At 33.8% G+C, this 20,419-nt stretch overlaps 2 protein-coding genes across 2 annotated transcripts in view; both read left to right on the top strand.

Annotated features, from left to right (window-relative positions):
* The window catches only part of LOC149794118 (uncharacterized), a 61,180-nt gene extending 47,971 nt beyond the window's left edge, over positions 1 to 13,209 (top strand). The window contains exon 5 of the mRNA XM_089968096.1: positions 805 to 13,209. Within this exon, the coding sequence (XP_089824222.1) occupies positions 805 to 1,665 (861 nt within the window). The 3' untranslated portion in view covers positions 1,666 to 13,209. The remainder of the gene's footprint in view (positions 1 to 804) is intronic.
* Positions 13,210 to 16,078: 2,869 nt separating this feature from the next.
* Positions 16,079 to 20,419, top strand: part of LOC149794117 (tight junction protein 1-like) — a 202,222-nt gene continuing 197,881 nt past the window's right edge. Inside the window, exon 1 of the mRNA XM_089968094.1 lies at positions 16,079 to 16,364. Coding sequence (XP_089824220.1) covers positions 16,079 to 16,364 — 286 coding nt within the window. The remainder of the gene's footprint in view (positions 16,365 to 20,419) is intronic.

The following is a 20,419-nucleotide window of genomic DNA, read 5'->3' as shown; positions in this document are numbered from 1 at the left end:
CTTATGAGTCCATGTTGTGACAATTCCACCAAGTATGTTGTTTATTGTAATGCGTGATAAAGTTTTCATTTTTCTTTTATAAATAATTTGCATTATTTTTAAGCCAGCTTGTATGGGAAAGAGAGCTTATGGTACAGACCTGCATTTTTTGGTTCTACGTCTGTCCTTGTTGTTTTCAGTTTCTGGGTCAAAAACAAACTCAAAAATTCATTCCACCAATCCAGGTCTTGACAGTGAAACATTTAATTTGCCCTTAAGGGATTTTTGCTGGACCCAAAACATAACTACAATATACCACAAGTAAAGTAAATAAAATACAGTACAATAAATTATAAGATGTTTTAAGGAATTCACATGGATATGAGTGCCTGTATTTACAAGCAGATCTGTCAAAGAAATCACATGACTTAAAATAATAACAGTTATGACATTTGCAACCAAGTAGCCAAGTACCTAGCATCTACATGAGATTTGTATGGATCTGGATCAGCTAGACAGGTGGCATTACTATACTTTAATATAGATGTATTATTCTATGTTTGACTTCAGGTTTCGCTAAATAAATAACCTTACTTAGGGCTGGTATTCGTATCAACCCTACATTTTGTCTTCTTGTATGATGACATGTTGGACCATTTAGTTACAGACAGGAGCAGTAGTATTTTCAGGTTGCAGAATTTTTTGACAAGTTTTAGACACAGCCTACTTACTTCCCCTGTAGACCATCTGGATCAAACTTGGAATCATTTAGATGCAAAGTTAAGATGTGGGGTTGACTGTGAATACATTTGTTTTCTCTTTCAGTTGCTTCATACCAGACCAGATATGACGTCTGCAAACCATCCAAGTATATTAAAGCCTACATGTATTTTCTCTGATTCCATTCCATTTTCCTACCTTACTGATGATTTCATCAAAACCAGTCAGCTCTTGGAAAATTGTGTATACCAATCAAATGTTGCTAAGTGTTATGTGGCTGTGGGCTTATTTGATATAACAGAGAGTGTGACAGATTATCTAGCTGTGCTAGAGGCCAAAGTTACAAATCAAAAGGATTTCTTAGAAAAGACACTTTTTGTAATTCTCCAGCTGCTTAGTGCCATTTCTCACTGTGTGGAACAGGGACATCATATTGCAGAGTCAGATTTTAGGGATATTTTCCTTATCTCAAATGCAAAGTGTTCTGGAGATATCGTTTCATTTCTTCCACAGCAACGCTCCCAAGATAATCAGCAAATTGAATCTGTGTGTATCTTCATTGAACATTTCTTGGATGATATTTTGACAAAATTCGAAAAAGAGCATTTGCCATCACTAGATCCTTCCATGGATTTTATACTGAATGGTATGCAGACCATTATTTTGCTCCTTCAAAATCGGAACTTAGAATGCCTGGTAAATGTTCGAAGCTTCACAGAATTCATTCTTTGGGGTCCAAGATATAATGATCTTTTCTATGCTGGTGAAGATCGACAGAGTAGCATTGAACCAAGACTTTCAATGTGGCTTGAACACAAGCGATCTGAAATAATCCATAGCTTTGCCAAACGAGGTGTAATCAAGGGTGCTGCGTGTTATATTAATGACTTCTACTGTATGAAGTTCCTTTTAAAGTCTAATGCTATGAGTCTGTCGGAAAGTATACGAGTTAATGCTTACTTCTAACAGTGTCTTCCTACTATATCTTAGAAAAAGCATGCTGGACAGTATAATTATCCTAGATAGAGCAACCTTGGTGCACTGGACAATAGAGTTATCCTTGATAGAACAACCCTGTTATGCTGGTCAGTAAACCATCTCATTGGAAGTTTTCTAAAACTTGAGTTAATTTGCTTGACTAAATGAATCAGGGAAAGATTGGGGAAAATTATATGTGGGGGCTGGGGGAGAAACCAAAGACGAGTGCAAATCTGAAGCATAATTGATCAAAATGAGAATTCAGCCCAGATTCATTAGGAATTGAGTATTGTAGTACAAAAATCTAGTGAACTGGTGAATTTTATGAAACGTAAACCTTAACATGTAGTGTTCTGTGTATGTTAATTGTTGTTCTTTACATAACATTACATGACACCTTGTGCAGAAATTACAGATGAAATGGTCCATTGAAGCCAACCCACTTTGCTTGTTGGGCTTTTTTTAATTTAACTTGTCAGTAAACCAGAAAATTGTTATGTGCAGTCATTGTAGATCTAAGATTTGAAATATTTTTTAGATATTTTTCATAAACAGATTGAGATTTTTTCACTAAATGTTTGCAAACTTTAATATTTCTTTTCCCATTTTATTTAATATAAAACTCTGGAATGGTAGTCTAATATTTTACTTGCCATTCAAAGTCTGACATTGTTCTAGGGTACTAGGCTGATTTTTTTCAGACCTGCTATTATCAAAATGTACTGATACATAATATCACCTTCTGCTTCATGACAGGCTCAAAGAACTTTACTGTGATAGAAAGTTGAAGTTGACCTTCCTTAGCCTAATTCAGGCAAGACAGAAATTTACATTTGGCCTTCCATGGCTTAATTCAGGCAAGAAGGAAATTTACATTTGGCCTTTTATGACCTGATTCAGGCAAGATAAAAAGTTACATTTGGCCTTCCAAGGCCTAATTCAGACAGGATAGAAATTTACATTTAGCCATCCATGGCCTAATTCAGGCAAGACAAAAGTTACATTTGACCTTCCATGGCCTAAGTCAGGCAAGATAAAATGTTACATTTGGCCTTCCATGGCCTAATTCAGACAGGATAGAAATTTACATTTAGCCATCCATGGCCTAATTGAGGCAAGACAAAAGTTACATTTGGCCTTCCATGGCCTAATTCAGCCAAGATAAAATGTTACATTTGGCCTTCCATGACCTGATTCAGGCAAGATAAAATGTTACATTTGGCCTTCCATGACCTGATTCAGGCAGGATAGAAATTTACATTTGGCCATCCATGGCCTAATTCAGGCAAGACAAAAGTTACATTTGGCCTTCCATGGCCTAATTCAGGCAAGACAAAAGTTACATTTGGCCTTCCATAGCCTAATTCAGGCAAGATAAAATGTTACATTTGGCCTTCCATGGCCTAATTCAGACAGGATAGAAATTTACATTTGGCCTTCCATGACCTGATTTAGGCAAGATAAAATGTTACATTTGGCCTTCCATGGCCTAATTCAGGCATGGAGATCCGTTCATGTTAATTATAAGTCTGTGTTGTTTTATTTTTGGTTTGTGTTATGATTTTTACAGTTCTTTGAGAAGCCTGAAGCGTAATTATTGAGTTGAAAATTTTAGTACATTCTTGACAGATAGATGGAACTGGATTACTACATGCATTTAAGAATATAGCTTTTTGTGTCAGATGAAAACTTTACTTTTACCATTTTGTCTTCTTTAGTAGTTTTTGATCGATAGTGAAAATTGAATTAAAGTATAATTTCTTGAATTTGTACATCTTATCATCTGTAGTTCATTCCACACAGCATCATGAATGGTATCTGTACCTGTTTCTCATTCAATTTTCGTATCAGCTTTGCAAAATGTAGCTAAATTACTGAATTTGTTTTGTGCACAAATGATTTAAACATTGATTACAGCGCAAAACCATTCATTCAGTACATGCTGAAAAAGATTGGTCTGTGTGTCCCGAGGTCTGTAAAGAGTCCATTTTTGATGCTCCAAAGAAATCAAGGGGAGGCAACTACATAAGGAAAACTGATCACTCCATAATAATTGACTCTTCCACAGGTTATGGTGGTATGAAAGAATTTGCTCTAAATAGACAACCTGTTTCAGTATGTAATGAGTGGCGAGCATTCTGTTGTTCATCAGTATGAATGGTGTTGAAAATAGTTTGTGTGCAAAATGAATTAGTTGTACCTACAATTAAAGATGCAGACATGAAAATTCACATAGCTGCAGGCACTGGTATTATTTGTGATGCTGTGTGGAACAAACTACACCTAACTATAAGTGAACTGAGCTGTCTCAGCCATGTATTAAAATTTGGGCTTTAAGCTGACATCAGATAGTTGGAACTTGCATCTTACTGAAATGACAATTTAATTACAAACTTATGGAATTATAGCAACAAATACAAAAACATGATCATTACAGTTAAATCCATGTATTGGCTTGTATGGGTTTGGTCCATATCTGGGTTTTATAATAGATTCAGTGGAATTGGTTAGGAAGCCATGAATAAATTTACAAGAGTACCTAATTTGTTTTAATCTGCCTATGTTCTTTATGCAAAGCACCTATACATGTTAATTATGCATTTTTGTTTAGAAATAATTTTTGTCAAGTTATAATGGGTAAAATTTACATGACTATACAGTTTGAAAGATATTTTATGTGGGGTTATGTTCTGCATTAGTAGATAAACCTGCCTAGCGAAATGGTCAATTGTTAAGTTATGTAAGCTAGTGAAAGATATCAGGCCATGTTTGGGTCTCTTGTTTAGTTCATCTGGCTGAGAGGCCAAGTGGGCTTGGTTGATGCTTGAGATATCATCTTGCATCATTCATCAATATTTCTATTTTAAACTGCTCAAAAACCACTAAACCAAAAAAATAATCCAAATTTGGCAGAGAGGTGTGCCTGGCATGAAGAGCTTTCAGGTTGTGAAAATAATGCTTCCCTACTCTCAGATATGACCTCAGTTGCCAAAAATTAAAAACCTTTAATTTCATCTTCCATAAAGGGTTTTTATTTTTATGCAAACAATAATCAGCTATCAAATAGTTGCTGTTACTAAAACTATGGAAGCTTTCAACGAGAATGACAGAAAGTAGCCTGGCATGAAAGGTATGAAGTTTTACAGATCAGTTGCTAGAGCATCAGATGTGTAATCTATAAGTTGTTTTGGGGGTTTGATACCCCCCTCCAGTCCAGCGAGTCCTGAGAAAGGCACTTACCTCCAATTTCCTTGACATTTTATAATCTGTAATGTGTTCAGAATGTCATTCAAAATCAACCAGTCAGTTATGCTGATCCACAATACAATTCAGCCACCATTGTTAAAAGTACACAAACTTGTAAATAACTTTTGTCTCAGAAATCTACTTAAAAGAAATGTTACCAACATTGACCAAAAGCATCCGGACAATATTGGACAAATGATTGTTATAGACCATCATATTTGGACTAAGATACACACATTAGAGAATCTCTGAAGCAGTTATTTTCATTACATGTATAATCAACAACACTGGTAGAAATTTGTATAGAAAGCATCCTGCAGATTCAAAATGTAATGGCCAACTATTCCTAGAAGCCAACTACTCCTATATGCCAGCCAAGCGAGTTATGACAGGCCCACTTTGGTCTCTTGTTTGTGTAATGTTTTGGTTCAGAAAATTTACGTGTATTTAATATTATTTCTGCTTACTTGATCCTCCATTGTAAGACATTGTTATGTCTTGTATGCATGATTATTCTTTGTTTTTTTTACACTAATGACACTTCAGGCTTCCTTCATCATTTGCATTGGTATGCATGGTGTGACCAGTATATGAATATTTAAGAAGTGATCTATCGGAATAAACCCATCAACTATAATTGGCTGCAGTCGGGGCCGGCTTGACCATATAGGCAAAGTAGACGGTCACCTTAGGTGCCAAGCTTTAAGGGGTGCCAAATTAGATGGAATTGAACTTTTTTCTATGTGGTTGAGGCACTAAAGTCACAGTTTGCCTTTGGTGACAAAACCCTTTGGCTGGCCGTGGTGCTGTCTATAGCTGCAGTAATATTTCATTCTTAACATGTGGTTGGAAATACAGTAAGGCCTTGTTAATCCACACTCAGTCTATGAGAATGTCTCAGTATCCAGATAACAGATTTTCTTTATTATTATTTGGTGCAGTTTATATATCTTAATTACAAAAGTGATGGAATGAAAGGGTCGGAATTGAATGAGTTTCATTGTCATTGTATTCATTATAAGTAAAATGTGATGCTTGTAATCCAAAGTTGAAAAGACTAATGAAATTATTACTTTAAAGATATTTTATGAAGATATTGTTGTATCTTATAAGATCGGAGGCTTGAGGTGGCCAGGTATCTAAGTTATGTTGGAAAGCTTGCCAGGTACTTCCGGTGTAATGGTGCTTCATCCTAAGCTCATCCCCTACCAAATGTACTGGCAGCCATGCATTGCCTACTATATGCTGAAAAATGTCAATATACTTTTATAACCAAACCAGTGAGGTCACATCTGACATTTTGGAGTGGAATCACCCACAGCCAATCAAATTAGTTTTGCCCAAATATATCAGTCAGTGAAATGATGAAACAAGCTCATGTCGCACTTAATCTTGAAAAGAGACCTTCAAGATTGGTACCCAATTTTCACATTTTTTCTTGTAAAAAACAGAGTAAAGTTGATGACTTTCTGAACAGCATTTAAGTGCTGAACTTGAACAAATATTTGTTACCATAAATACAGTTACATAATTATTTACTACAGATCTACTGATACCTACATGAAACTCCAGTTTAAAACAGTTTGGGGTAATGATCCAATACTTGTTAGAATGATTCAACAAAAATCATTTGATATAGACATATGAATGGTAGACATGTTAGTATGCTTATATGGATGACCTGTGTGTGTGTGTGTGAATTGGATTTTTAACGTAGCTTTAACAATTTTTCAGTCATATCGCTATGATGTCTGTAGTGTGGCAGTGTCGCGGACATGTAGCATGATGTCCCACCCAGCCACATTATCCTGACACCAGGCCGACCAGTCCTAACACTAACCTCTTAATACTGAGTGCCAAGCGAGGCATCTGTTAGTACCATTTTCGTAAGTCTTAGGTTAGACTCGGCTGGAGATCGAACCCATGACCTCCTGCGTCCGAGGCAGACACTATAACCACTAGGCCACCGGAGCGGTCGTAGGTGACCTGAATAAATCATGCTTTTACAGCATGCAAATGCAGATGACCTGAATAAATCATACTTTTAGAGTATGCATATCTTCTTCTTCTTGTGATCAGTTTACCGCCATTTTTCAGCACAGGATAGGCTGTACATGGTGGCCAGTGTTAACTTGTGGAGGCATTGTGGAGAAATGTTAATATGTAATCCCTTTTTTGAATTAGAGGCATACTGAAACATATTGTATGATTGGTTGTGCAGAATGACTTTGCAAGGAGTTACATTTGTAACATTAGGGAAATTTTCATCTATTGATATTTATCTGTCTCTTTATAAATAATTTGTTGTGGAGTTTGGTGAAGAAATTTTTGAATTTTTTATTTTATGAACAAATTAAAAGTGTTTGGTAATGCCACATTTTGATCTATGTAAGAAAATGCTACATTTTTTAAAAATAGTGCAGAAGCTTGAATTTTTTTATGTCAGTGTTGTGGATTTCCTTGGGTGTTAAATCCAGTTTCTTTGTTTATAATAATGTATTTACATGTTCAGGTTTATCACATTTGTTTTATATGTTGCAAAAATTGATGTATTTTCACATTCTGTGAATCTCGTATCAAGTGTTTATATGTTAGAGAAGTAAAAAATAATTGCAGTGTTGCTAAAAATCTTTTTTACTTATTGAAACTGTGTGATAATAATAATAATAATAATAATAATAATAATAATAATAATAATTAATAATAATAATAATATGGAATATAGGCAGAAGAGGAGTTTTTCCATCAGATTTAACATTTGTAATGAAAATTACCAAAAGTATCATTTTTAAGCAAGACTCAGGGGTTCAGTTTCCTGATGTGAATAGAAGTTAATTACATCCATTTGAATTTGCTCTGACAGGGGAGAGAACTGGAATCCATATCTTTCACTAACAGTTACTGGATTGGCTTATGTTCCTTACATATATGTGTATGACTCCTGGTACTAATTCCTTTCCCATAATAAACCTGTGCAAACAATGTGATATTAAATATTCAATAACTTAAATACCTGAATGCTCTTGATCAAACCTATATTTATCAGCATAGACATATCTTTCATGCAATCTCTTTGTAAAGTAAAACATATGAACGATGGTATTTTTTAACCAACATATGTTTGGAACATGTTTTCAGTTCCCAAAGAGCCAGGTGCTAATTTCAGTGGTAAATTTTCCAAACTGATACCACTAAAAGGACTGAACTGAAATTTCATCAATAAATCATTGTCTCTAAAAAAAAAATTGTTTTTACTAAAATTTTATTTTCTTTGTCAGCCAGCCAAACCCATATGTACTATATTTTGTGTTTACCAATTCTAGACACGTTCCCATTCTTCTATATGTTGTGTACCTTGAGTCCTGTAAGCCAAAACTTGCTTTTGAATAGTAATGGCTTACTCTTAATAATGTTAGTTTGTTGTAGAAATAATTTTTTGTACACAGAGAATCAGTGCAAAATACCAGGGCTTGTCATGATGTTAGAAAGCATAGAGAAGTTACATGATAAAAGGGTTGATTCTTTTATTAGGTCATTATCCATATTTGATAATTTTAACTTTGAAATTTTCATTGGTTGATGGTATACAGACAGAATTAAGTAATTGAGATACTATCAAAAGAAGAAAGGGTAAAGATTACATTTGATTTTCAGTATCTCTAATATATTTTCTCAAAATGACTATGAAAAAAGAATGTGATTTTCATTTTTTTCTTCCTCCTTAATTTCATGCTAATAAATTGTTTCCTTTGTTTCTTATAAGTAACTGTCAACTTTGTATTGTGCTCTGATGTTTTTTTACTTCGTGTTTTGATTTCAGGAATGTTGCTATATTTGTTTAAAACTCCTCATTTTATAAGATTTATATATTTTTTATGCAAAGTGCTTTGTTTAATTTTGGTATAGAATGATTGTTTGAAAGTGGTAAATTAAAAAAGCAGGAAATATTTGGAACTACATGTATAATTGATAATAGTTTTTTCTGCGACTGATAAATTTCTTGTTCTCGAAGGAAATCATAAAATTTAACACTTTGGGCTTGGTCATGCGCCTGTATGCTAATATCAGTCAACTTAAAGGCTGTGTTAAGTTGGAATGCTAAAGATGAACTAAAATAAGGCTCTTTTTTTAAAATATAGAAAACAAGGGTGAATAACACCCAACAATTTTCAGACCAAACTGAGGCTAAATACAGTTTGCCAAATGAAAATGAGGCTAAGAAAATGGCTAAAGTCATAAGAAAGCTAAGTCCAAACACTGGCCAGTTTGTTTCATTACAGATTGAGACTTTGAGCTGCACAAGTTTTCAAATCATCACAGTCTAAGACCCACTAATGAGTTGTTACAATCAAAACTGGTAGGGAATTTAAGTGTAAAGACGGAGCAACATTTTGGAGGGCAACCTGTTGGCTACATTTCAGTCAGACCCAAATTTTGGTGTCCCAACACACTCGCCCTTTATTTTCGGAAATGATTGATATATTAAATTGTGTTCAACAGCACACATGAAAGTTTATATTGTGCAGAGGCAAATTGAGTACATTGCTTTGCATAGACACATGTCATGGAGGCCAGATCAATCTTTTGGAATTATGCCTCAGCTAAATCCAGTTACTTTCACAGCTGATAATTGAATATGCCATGTTACCTATGTTCCATGTTTTCAGAATAAAATGATCATAAATTTGGTTATCATCTCTGTAAGTTGAGGAGAGCTAATTACTACCCCAGTATCAGCATCTGTATAGTGTCACTGCAATTCAATGATTCTTTCTTCCTGGGTCCTTGGCAGCAGGTTAGCATAGTGCATTTCTTAGCTATTTATACATGTGTTTTAGTAGTACAAATAGGACAAGTTCATACATTTTAGTTTAGTTTTTTTTTGTTGTAGTGCATATACAACACCTGTATAGCAAAAGGTCACTATGACCAACATTACACCGACTTAGGTTAAGTTTGTGCATTGTCATTACTCTGCTTGTAACACTGGCCGACACTCCAAGGTTAATCAAAGCCAGTGACTTTCACCCAGTAAAATCTGGCCTTTTTTAGGTGGATAATAATAATAGTTTTTGACACTGATTTTAAGAGCAAATTTTTGGAATACAAAAATATTAATATTAGATTTATATCTGTCTGTTGTAGTGTATCTAATTTGATGTCATAGATAGCCCAATGCCCGGGGCCCATCCGGTTTCAAATTGGGCGTGCCCTGTATTCTAAGAGAGGTGCCCATTGGGTTTGCTGAAATAAAATAATCAAATTTGTCAGAGAAAACTTGGATGATGAAATGCGGAATGTATTTTCAAGATGTTAACATACCTGCCATAACACAGCACAATCTAATTAAAGTAGATCACTACTATCCTCCATGAAGTAGAGATACGATTTTAATCTGGGTATAACACGGTGTGTAGTGCTAAAAACATGATTTTGTATTCCCAATCCCACCCACCCCCAATGACATGGTCATGTTTCGAGAAAAAACAATTTTCTGTTACTTTTGAAAACAGAAAAAAGAACACCACTTTAAGTATATGCCCATTACAGGTAGCATTATAAATGGGACACAGTCTTGATTGGAGCTGATGTGAATTTATCCTTTGGTCAGTTTAAATAGTGTCAATTAAAAGGCAAAGAGGTCAGGTATAAACCACCATTTCCCATATTACTTAACTGGCTGGCAATAGCTAATGAGATGTGTTTGAAGACTTTGCAGTTTTTTTCCTCTAGAATGTTGAGCTTCTGGCTTCCCATACTGTCAGTGGTTTACAACTAGCACTCAACATGATGGCTTCCCATACTGTCAGTGATTTACAATTAGCACTCAACATGATGGCTTCCCATACTGTCAGTGGTTTACAACAAGCGCTCAACATGAAAAAGGTACATTATTGATAAGCATTTGAAAAATCACTATCATAGCTTAATATGCCTTGTCTGACACTTTGTCATATATAGCAAGAAGGGTTTTTGTTTTTTGCCTTAGTTCTATCTCGTATGGAATGTATATGTTTATTACATCCCATGTGGTCAACAAGGGCTAACTTTATCCAATCTGGCCTGACAATTGTTCTTCCACTGGTGCTTTTGGCATAACTCCCAAAATATTAGATTTAGTGTTTGGTCACATCTTGGCCATGAGAATTGGTCTGACCATTTGGCATTGAAACTTGATGACTTTCTTGGATTACCATTATTATCTATATAGCCTCTCATTTGTGTATTCATTGTGAATAATGTCATGATAACTCGAGCAAAAATAATATTATGAAATCATTTCCATGCTGTTATTAATTGCTAAATACTTAATCAGTGGCTAGTTTTTCACTATCAATTTTTTTTGACTGGTTGTTTTACCAGTGAACAACTAATTAACAAAACGGATATTTTGCTTTGTGTGCTTGATTGCTCTCTACTTTCATGTTGATCTCTGCATCATTACTTCTATTTCAAATAAAGCTACAGGGGTATTTATTGTAATGGCAGTGCCAAGATTTTTAAAGTTGAGATTCAGTTTGATGCTGGACAGTATGCATAGCTGTACATATGGGATCACTCAGGCATGGCAGTGTATACCTTCAAAAGTATAAGATTTACATTCATAATTATGCATGTCCAACTGCAGTATTTTGGTGTCTGTCAAAACTGTCTGACCTGACATGTTTGGGATATACAAAGGTTTCCAGGGGCTTAACAAGTATGTATATATGCATATGGGTTAACGGTATATTAGCATAATGCTGGATAAATGCTGCCAATTAAAAGTAAAAGTGTTCAGTTTTAAAAAGGTTCAAATTTAGAGTTAAAATTTAAATTCATGCAACAAAACATTGGAGAAAAAGGGGCCAGTATTTTGTTGTCAAGATCACTTGAGTCAGAATTTATTTTCTGCATGATAATTTTACAGTGGCTTCAAGAAATTAATAAATAATTTAGAGAGGTGAGCTATGCTGAGTTCACTTTAGTTTTTTTATTTATTATTAATTTGTACATGTAAGAATGGTAGAAGATAGGAGAACAAGCCCGTTGAATTAACATCATAGTCTTAGACATCTTTTACTTTTTTCTCTGCTTTTCATGGTGGTGTTTATTTAATACAACAGTGGTTTTATTATTGTGTCTGAGCAACTTGTGTTGAAAGGTAGTCATATTCTAAAATTTACTTGTAAGTAAACATCTGTGATATACATTTTTATTTTTTCTTACTTATTTCATTAATACACCTAGACCATCTTTCTTTTGTCTTGAAATGATCTTGTTATTTCTGTGAGAATTTTAAAAAAAAATTAGAATATCATTTAAAAAATCCAAATAATAAAAGGTCAGTTTTAAGACAAAGAAATTTCAGGTATGATACTTCTTGTCCAGTTTTCATAAAAATTCTCAGCATTGAAGACTTGTCTTTGCTTTAGCATGTTGTTAAGCACAATAGGTGATTTATATTAAAGCAACATTTTGAAGAAAGCTGGTTAATTTAAGATGAGAAACAGCTTAAGTTTTAATTTATATACATTTTACAAAGGGTCAAAAGTTTATTGCATATTCAAGTTGAGAATTTTTATTAAAGCAAAGCATGGTCAATTTAATTTGATTTTTGTCTGTCTCATGCAGAATCTCTTCAACAGACTTTTGTACACATTTTTTAGATACAAAAGTGTTTTCTACAAAATCCTTTTTATGACTGTTTTTTTTTTAATGACAGTTGCTGTGCTTTATCATCGAAAGGTACAAATTCATTTTATGACTTATTTTGCCAGTATTTTTACATGAAGATGGAAATTGTGTATAGTTCAGCTGTTTCAATGTTTTACACATATAAATGTTACATATATATCTTTGTGAATGTACTTTCATTATTTTGAATGATAAAATATACAATATCAATGTTAATTGAACTTTTTGAGGTGAGTAGAATGGATGATGATGATACATGTACTTTGAATCAGATTAGATAGATAAGTACACAGATACAAAATAAATTTGGATTGTTCCTGAACATGTCTGATATAAGGGAGATAAAGCTTTTTTTTAAGACCAAATACATTTTCTGTTCATGCTAACATAGTTTGTCATTGACGCAGGGTATAGAAATTGGTGGATAGATCTTTGAATAGTAAATGGCTGTTTTGTAAGAGTACATGGTAAATAATTTAAAAGACCACACTAGAGGAAATATGTCTGCCAATATTAATGTTTAATTTATAATTAAATATGTAGCTTACTGTAATTATCAGTATTGTGTCAAAACACTAAATTAATGCAAATAAATTAAATCAAATAATATTATTTAGTTGTTGTTTATTTATTTCACTTTCTCACTTTCACCTCTTTCCAAAGGTATCTATCACTGTCTGTTTGACTGTCCCACAGCAAATAGTTAACAGTTACAGAGTGGTCAGTATGGAGTGGTTAGGGTAAGATTGGTGTTATGGCATGTATTAATTTTTATGAAGTCAATACAATTTATTTTTGTTTGAAACTATAGTTAGGTACAAATATATTGTTATATATGTATAATAATCAGTGTGATGTTATCAGGAGATGAGAATGCAGCATGATCTTATAACTGATGAATTTTTATGGACATGTATGGCTGAAGACTGGACACTTAAGGTTCTGTGGGGATCAGTATGGGGTTCACAGCCAACCCATTTGGTCCAGGTTTTTGCTATTCAACTTCATTTTCATGCCATTCACCATTCGATGGTTTGATGTGCTCCCTCATCCTTTACTAGACCCAATGTAGACTCTCATCCTTTACTAAACCCAATGTAGGTCTGGTGATGTTGAATAGACCCTATGTGCCCTTCATGTTGTATGAAGCAACAACTATGAAGCCACAATGGAGGGTTTGTTAATATGCCAGACTCTAAATCAGAAGGGTATGTGTCTGAATCCTACTATCAGATCAACCAGAGTCAGTACCAAGCTGTATTGATTGACTTGGCATCAAATAACCTATTTGTGGTCTGGTCCAGTAAAAACACCAAACCAAAGCTTTTACTGGATTCTTGAAGGGACTGTTGGTTGAGAAGAATGGACAAAGAAGCTTTCAGTAACAACATGAAAATTGTAATCTGTTGAGAAATTAATGTAGCATAGTCATTGTAACCTGAGTGCATTAATGTCAGTTGACTAAGAATGTTGTTATAGGGTTTAACGCCATTTTTCAGCACACGATAGGCTATACATGGCGGCCAGTAATAATGGTGGAGGAAGAACCCGGGAAATCCCCGGAAAGAACCACCAACCCTCAAGAAGCTACTGGCAAGCTTTCTCACATACCCACATTGGCCGAATCCTAGACTCGAACCCACGCAGACAGAGGTGAGATGGCAGTGATCTGTAATGGAGAGCGCTTTAGACCACTTGGCCACTTGGGGCCCTGTAATCAGAATGAGTATTAACAATCCATTGTTATGTTGTAAAACAACATGTTTGCAAAAATTAATTTTGGCTGAATTTATTACATCCAAATTGCAGCAAACATAGCATTAGGGACATCAGATCAATCAATTCAGTTAGTCAACCAATCATTCTGGTTATTATTCTTTTACTTGTGTGATTTTTTTACATGTCTAGGAGATTGTTACACCTGGGAATTTAATCAGAATGAAGTTTCCAGTTTGATGTGATAACCAAAAAGGATGTTGGGGTTTTCTTTTTTTTAAAGCACCTCTGTGGTAGTAAATACATGACAGAATATTCATAAATGTAAATTGCAGGTAAGTTGTGAATAATAGAAAATAGTTTCATACTTGGCTGCAACAGACACTTTCTCTTTTTCATCCTTTCATTTGGAATTTTCCCTCAAACCTTGATGCAGATAAAAGTAGCATTTGTAATATGTTATCAGTGAATGTACATTCCATAATGTATATTACATGACAAAATTCTATGATTAGTAAAGCATGGAAGAGGAAAAGAGACAAGCATTTACTGCATGATGAAAATATCCATTGACATAAATTTACATCCAGGTAACATCTGTCCAGGTAACAGGTACACAGACATTAAAAGTTTATATCATAAATCCTTTTATGTTTGACATGTCATCTATTTTTAGAATGGTAATATTTGGCATGTCGGCAATTGTTAGAAATTACAACAACTCTAAAAAGAATCTTTCAGAAGCAAGCTACTATTATTACATTGTGTACTAACTGGAATGCAATAGCAATTAAATCTCTCATTGAATTTTTAAAGGGTAACTTTTTCTATCAGAGAGTATAACATTATAGATAACAACAAATCAACAAATGTTTTTAAATTTGTGAGATCTCTATGATCAAAATATAAGCTGAGTTTTAATTTTCTCATTAACTATGTGCAGTGCACCTAACACAAGGTTTCATTCAATTTAATTTATTCTTTTGAGAGTTTCACAAGTATTTAAAGAAAATTGACATCATACATTCTTGAGAAAAAGTTCTATCAGATGCGTTCATAAATATAAAACATTGTGAACCGTAAGCGTTTTATATGGAATTTTATAGAATAACCAAGGAATTACCATATTTGCACAGAAATCTCACTCGGAAGTCGCAGAAATTTGAGTTCAGTGTTACTGTACAATCAAAACTGAAGTGGAATTGAAAAGGAGTCAAAGGCGTCACAATGAAGGTCTCGAAAATAAAGTTTACTTGCATTCTTAATCATTGTGTTTCAGTTAAATCTACACCCAAGAGACGTACACTAATGCCATTACGTTACTCACTTAGGGATGATTTGTTGCAGCAAACACTTTTATGTTATTTAGACACTGCTTAAACATTATTTTTACGTTGCTTCCGCTTGTTTTATTGGAAACTTCCAATCAAGAATCGATGCTCAAGCAAGCACGTGATACAAACAAATCAACGTGGAGACATGTATATATGCATGTGAGTTAGTTTTCCCACTAGATGTCGCTTTATAGCGTCACGAAGGAATATCCCTGAACTCGAAAGGGAGTTTTAAACCTTTGTAGTTCAACACACTTTCAAATCTAATAAAATCATTTAATAATTTAGTAAACATTAAATCAATGAGAAGCATATATATCAGAAAAACTATGATAAATTTAATGCAATAAAGTTATAATTTTGCTTAAAGATGGGAAGTGTAATTGAGAATTTTTTTTATGAATCCCTTTCCATTGGAAAATGCCAAGATGGCGGGCAAAAGTGCTGGAGTTGCTCGCCTGTTGACAAAACATAAGTCAACGTTACTTCGTGATGTAGATTTAAACCGAGTTGTAGTTAAACTAGTAAGACGAGGGGTGCTAAGTAAAACTGAAGAAGCTCAAATTATCGAAAAGAACGACCCAGCTCGTCGTGTTGAGACATTTGTTGACATTTTTTCTCAGAAAGGACCAAATTCGTTCCAGGAATTTTGTACCGCGTTGGAGGACTGTGCCCCTCATTTACTGACTCGATTCTTGCTAGATACTAGCCCAGGTAAAAATATAATTTAGTGCAAATAATTGTTTATCATTATACACCAAAGTTTTCAGGAACTGATTCGAATTTACCTGTACTGTGCAAGGGAGATAACTCTTACAGGACCTTTATACAGGTGAGTCAGGTATAAGGAATTTATTGGGCGCCTTATCATCAATCTTTCAGTGGAGAAGATCTGAAGAACTTACGAAAGACACTATGAAGCAGTAAAATAGTTTTTTTGGTTGACAAGAAGTACAAGCCAAGAATGTGCACAAACAGCTGTGGTCATTGCTTAGTGTTGATTAAATTGAATATTAAAAAATTTGATAATATACTTAAATTTCCCATTGTTTATAAAAATTCATTATAATCGAACTGATTTTTGTTTGCAAAGCTGACAATTTGATTTTCTGCTAGAATGAAAAATAATAAAGGTGTCCAAATAAGAGACAATATTTATTTCATATAATGACTGCCAGTATAACATGGCTACCACTTTTAGCTACCCAAGCTCAGGTATTGTATCTTGGCTGAGCTGTCAATGGAGACATTTTATGTACCTTTTTCCAGCTATAATGATCAAGATATTTGGATTTGTTAAAATAAGAATACATAATTGGGTGGGAATATGTCCCCAGAGCTTGTCCAGTGTGCATTGCTGTAGCTTTCTGTAAAGTTTTGCTTGAAGGCTCATGAGCAGAAACAGGATGTCTCAGAAGCATAAATTTGCACTGCAGAGCTCTGATTATTGATGAATTTTTCAATAACATTTATTAAGTACTGATATCATTTAGTGCTTTAAAAACAAAATGGGCCTATATGTGGGCTGGACATCCCCCCACCCTACTCCCCTCTGCGTTTTCTTACAAGTTACTGTTTTCCATGAACTTTTCCATGAACTTTTCTGAGATTATAAATATTCACAGACTAAAAGAGTCTATGAAATGGCCTGTTGTCCATTGGGATAAGTTTGCTACACTACTGCCCCAGAAATTTAACATACACATTCATTACAATAAATTCATTGATATTATTGATCCTACAGTGGGGCTCAAATGTTCAATGAATAGTTATAAAATACCATAGATTATATATTATTATTATGTACAGCCAACACAGACTCGTGCACTTGTTGCATTCCAATGAATGGTTGTTTAACTCAAAATTTAGGTTTCATTGCCTTTAATTTTCATTGAAAAAATATAATTCATTTAATTTTAATATCATTCATTTCAACCATTAATGAATCCTGATTTTTGTAGTCCCTTGTCCAAGCCCAAAATGAAATTAAATTCATAACATTTGTGTGAGTTAAAATCATACAAGTCGGTCTATACATTTATTCATAATAATTCATTATAATATCATACATTATATTTCCAAAATAATGCCCATACTGTTGGTTAAAATTCAGAATAGAGATGGTCATCAATGATTTTTTAAAAATTTGCAATACTGGTAATTTATCTGGAATTGTGTATCATTTTATCCATACAGTGAATAACTTACCTCTGTGTTTAAGTAAATGTGAACCCTATATGTCATTGAATTCGGAACCACACAAAACATTGACTAGAGATATCAAAAATGAAACCGGAGTAACTCTGGCATTTAGGCATTCTTAAATATCTCACTATCACTTAAAAATGTATACAACACAGACATACTTGTGGAATTTTTCTATTTAATTCTTAGTGACCAAGTTCACTGGAAACAAAATGGGGTTTGGGGGTGGGAAGCATGTTAGCATCAGTGGCTGCAGTTTCCAGTGAATCTGGAATATCATGCCGTGATACTTTTATTATTAATGACAATGGAAGTTACTACCAAAAAAGGAAGTCAGTGTGTTGATCTGGCGTTCTGTTTTATTCCACATTGACTTATATATGGATGAAGGATGGAAATTTACAAAATTAGTGAATTTAACATTCTCCAATCAACTTATAATCAACTTATAAACAAAAAAGTATGGTATATGATTTTTGATGGCAGCTTACAGACATTAATAATTTTGATTGACTCTTACTGTTCCCCTACATACAGTTGTATACAATACATTTTTAGGCAACAAGTTTATTATATATGTAACTTCATAGGTACGTGAAGTTCATGCTGTAAATTGCATTGGATTTTGTCAGTTCACAACAGCATTGATCCCTGATATGGACAGAAGATTTGAGTGCTATTTTTAATAGATGAAAATGTTTGGTTTGACTTTTAACCATTCATAGTGTGTTTAGATTCTCAAATGCTAGATGTAAATTCAGCCTCTGAAATGTTCCTTGTAAAATCAGTCTCTTAAATGTTACTTGTAAAATCAGACTCTTAAATGTTACTTGTAAAATCAGACTCTTAAATGTTACTTGTAAAATCAGTCTCTGAAAGAAAAACATAAAATCAGTCTCTTAAATGTTACTTATTAAATCAGTCTCTTAAATGTTAGTTGAAAATCAGACTCAGATGTTACTTGTAAAATCAGTCACTTAAATGTTACTTGTAAAATCACTTAAATGTTACTTGTAAAATCAGTCTCTGAATGTTACTTGTAAAATCAATCGCTTAAATGCTGCTTGTAAAATCATTCACTTAATGTTGCTTGTAAAATCAGTCTCTGAAATGATGCTTGTAAAATAAGTCTCTGAAATGAAAACAAAATCAGTCTCTGAAATGTTACTTGTAAAATCAGTCTCTTAAATGTTACTTGTAAAATCAGTCTCTGAAATGTTACTTGTAAAATAAGTCTCTTAAATTTTACTTGTAAAATCAGTCTCTTAAATGTTACTTGTAAAATCAGTATCTGAAATGAAAACGTAAAATAAGTCTCTGAAATGAAAGTTTATAAAATCAGTCTCTTAAATGTTACTTTTAAAATCAGTCTCTGAAATGTTACTTGTAAAATCAGTCTCATAAATGCTAGATGTAAAATCAGTATCAGAAATGCTACATGTAAAATCAGTCTCAGGAACGCTACATGTTAAATCAGTTTCAGAAACAATACATGTATGATCATTCTCCAAAATGCTGCATACACAATCAGTCTAAAATTCTGCAGCAAGTAAATTTAGTTTCTGAAATGCTACAGGTAAGATTAGTCTCTGAAAACTACAGATATACATGTCAACATTTTTCTGGAATTAAAATTTTCATCATGGTTAAAATGCAGATAATTTGATTATTAGCATTTAGCAAGGGCAGTATTTTGGTTTGTTACATTAATCTAAATCACTTGTAACACATGATATGCTGTCTTTTGAATTTACTTTTTCATGCTTCAAAGATTTTTGTCTAAAAATTAAACAATTTATAGGCAAATAAATGGATGCATTGAACCATCTCAGGTTAGCTAAAGTAGTACAACAGTGGACATTTGCTGTCATTACTTTTAGAACAAATATTAGATTGTATAAATTTATATTGTTGCAGGTTTTTTTCTCTTTTTCGTCTGCTATGATTGTTTTTAATTATGGAGGGTAACATTCGGATTGTAAAGACGCATAGAGCTGTCGTTACAAAGTGTCAGGGGGCCCCGAGTGACCTTAAGCGCCCACTGTCATGGATACAGACGTCTCACCTGTCTGCGTGGGTTCGAGTCTTGGGTTCTGCCAATGTGGGTATGTGAGAAAACTTGCCATGGGTTGGTGGTTCTTTCATGGATTTTCCTGGGTTCTTCCTGCACTATTTATACTGGTTGCCATGTATAGGCCATCTTGTGCTGAAAGATGGCATTACACCCAATAACAACAACAAAAAGTGTCCCATAATCCAAACTGGAAAAAATGGCAAATCCTTCAACTCTTATAGCTACTGAACTGGTTGTCTGTCCATTAGGTATCATATCTCTCTTGTGTGTGGTAAGGTGAATAGATGCTACCGTTATTATGCAAGGCAAAGCATATGGGACAAACTTTCCAGGGCAGCGTCTTGATTAGTTCTTTTATGCATAACACAAACACGTATAAGCAGTCATTTACAAAAGTGCCATAGTCCTGCAGAATCAATGTTTATAGTCATATGTTGACCCTCAATGACAGTGAAATTTCTTGGCAATAGAGGCTCTTTATGGTGCTATA

The sequence above is a fragment of the Sinohyriopsis cumingii genome, chromosome 8, assembly GCF_028554795.1.
Source record: "Sinohyriopsis cumingii isolate HCF-2022 chromosome 8, ASM2855479v2, whole genome shotgun sequence".
In the NCBI taxonomy this organism is placed as follows: Eukaryota; Metazoa; Mollusca; class Bivalvia; order Unionida; family Unionidae; genus Sinohyriopsis; species Sinohyriopsis cumingii.
The sequence above is the reverse complement of the archived record's forward strand: the minus strand, read 5'-3'. Positions and strand labels throughout refer to the sequence as shown.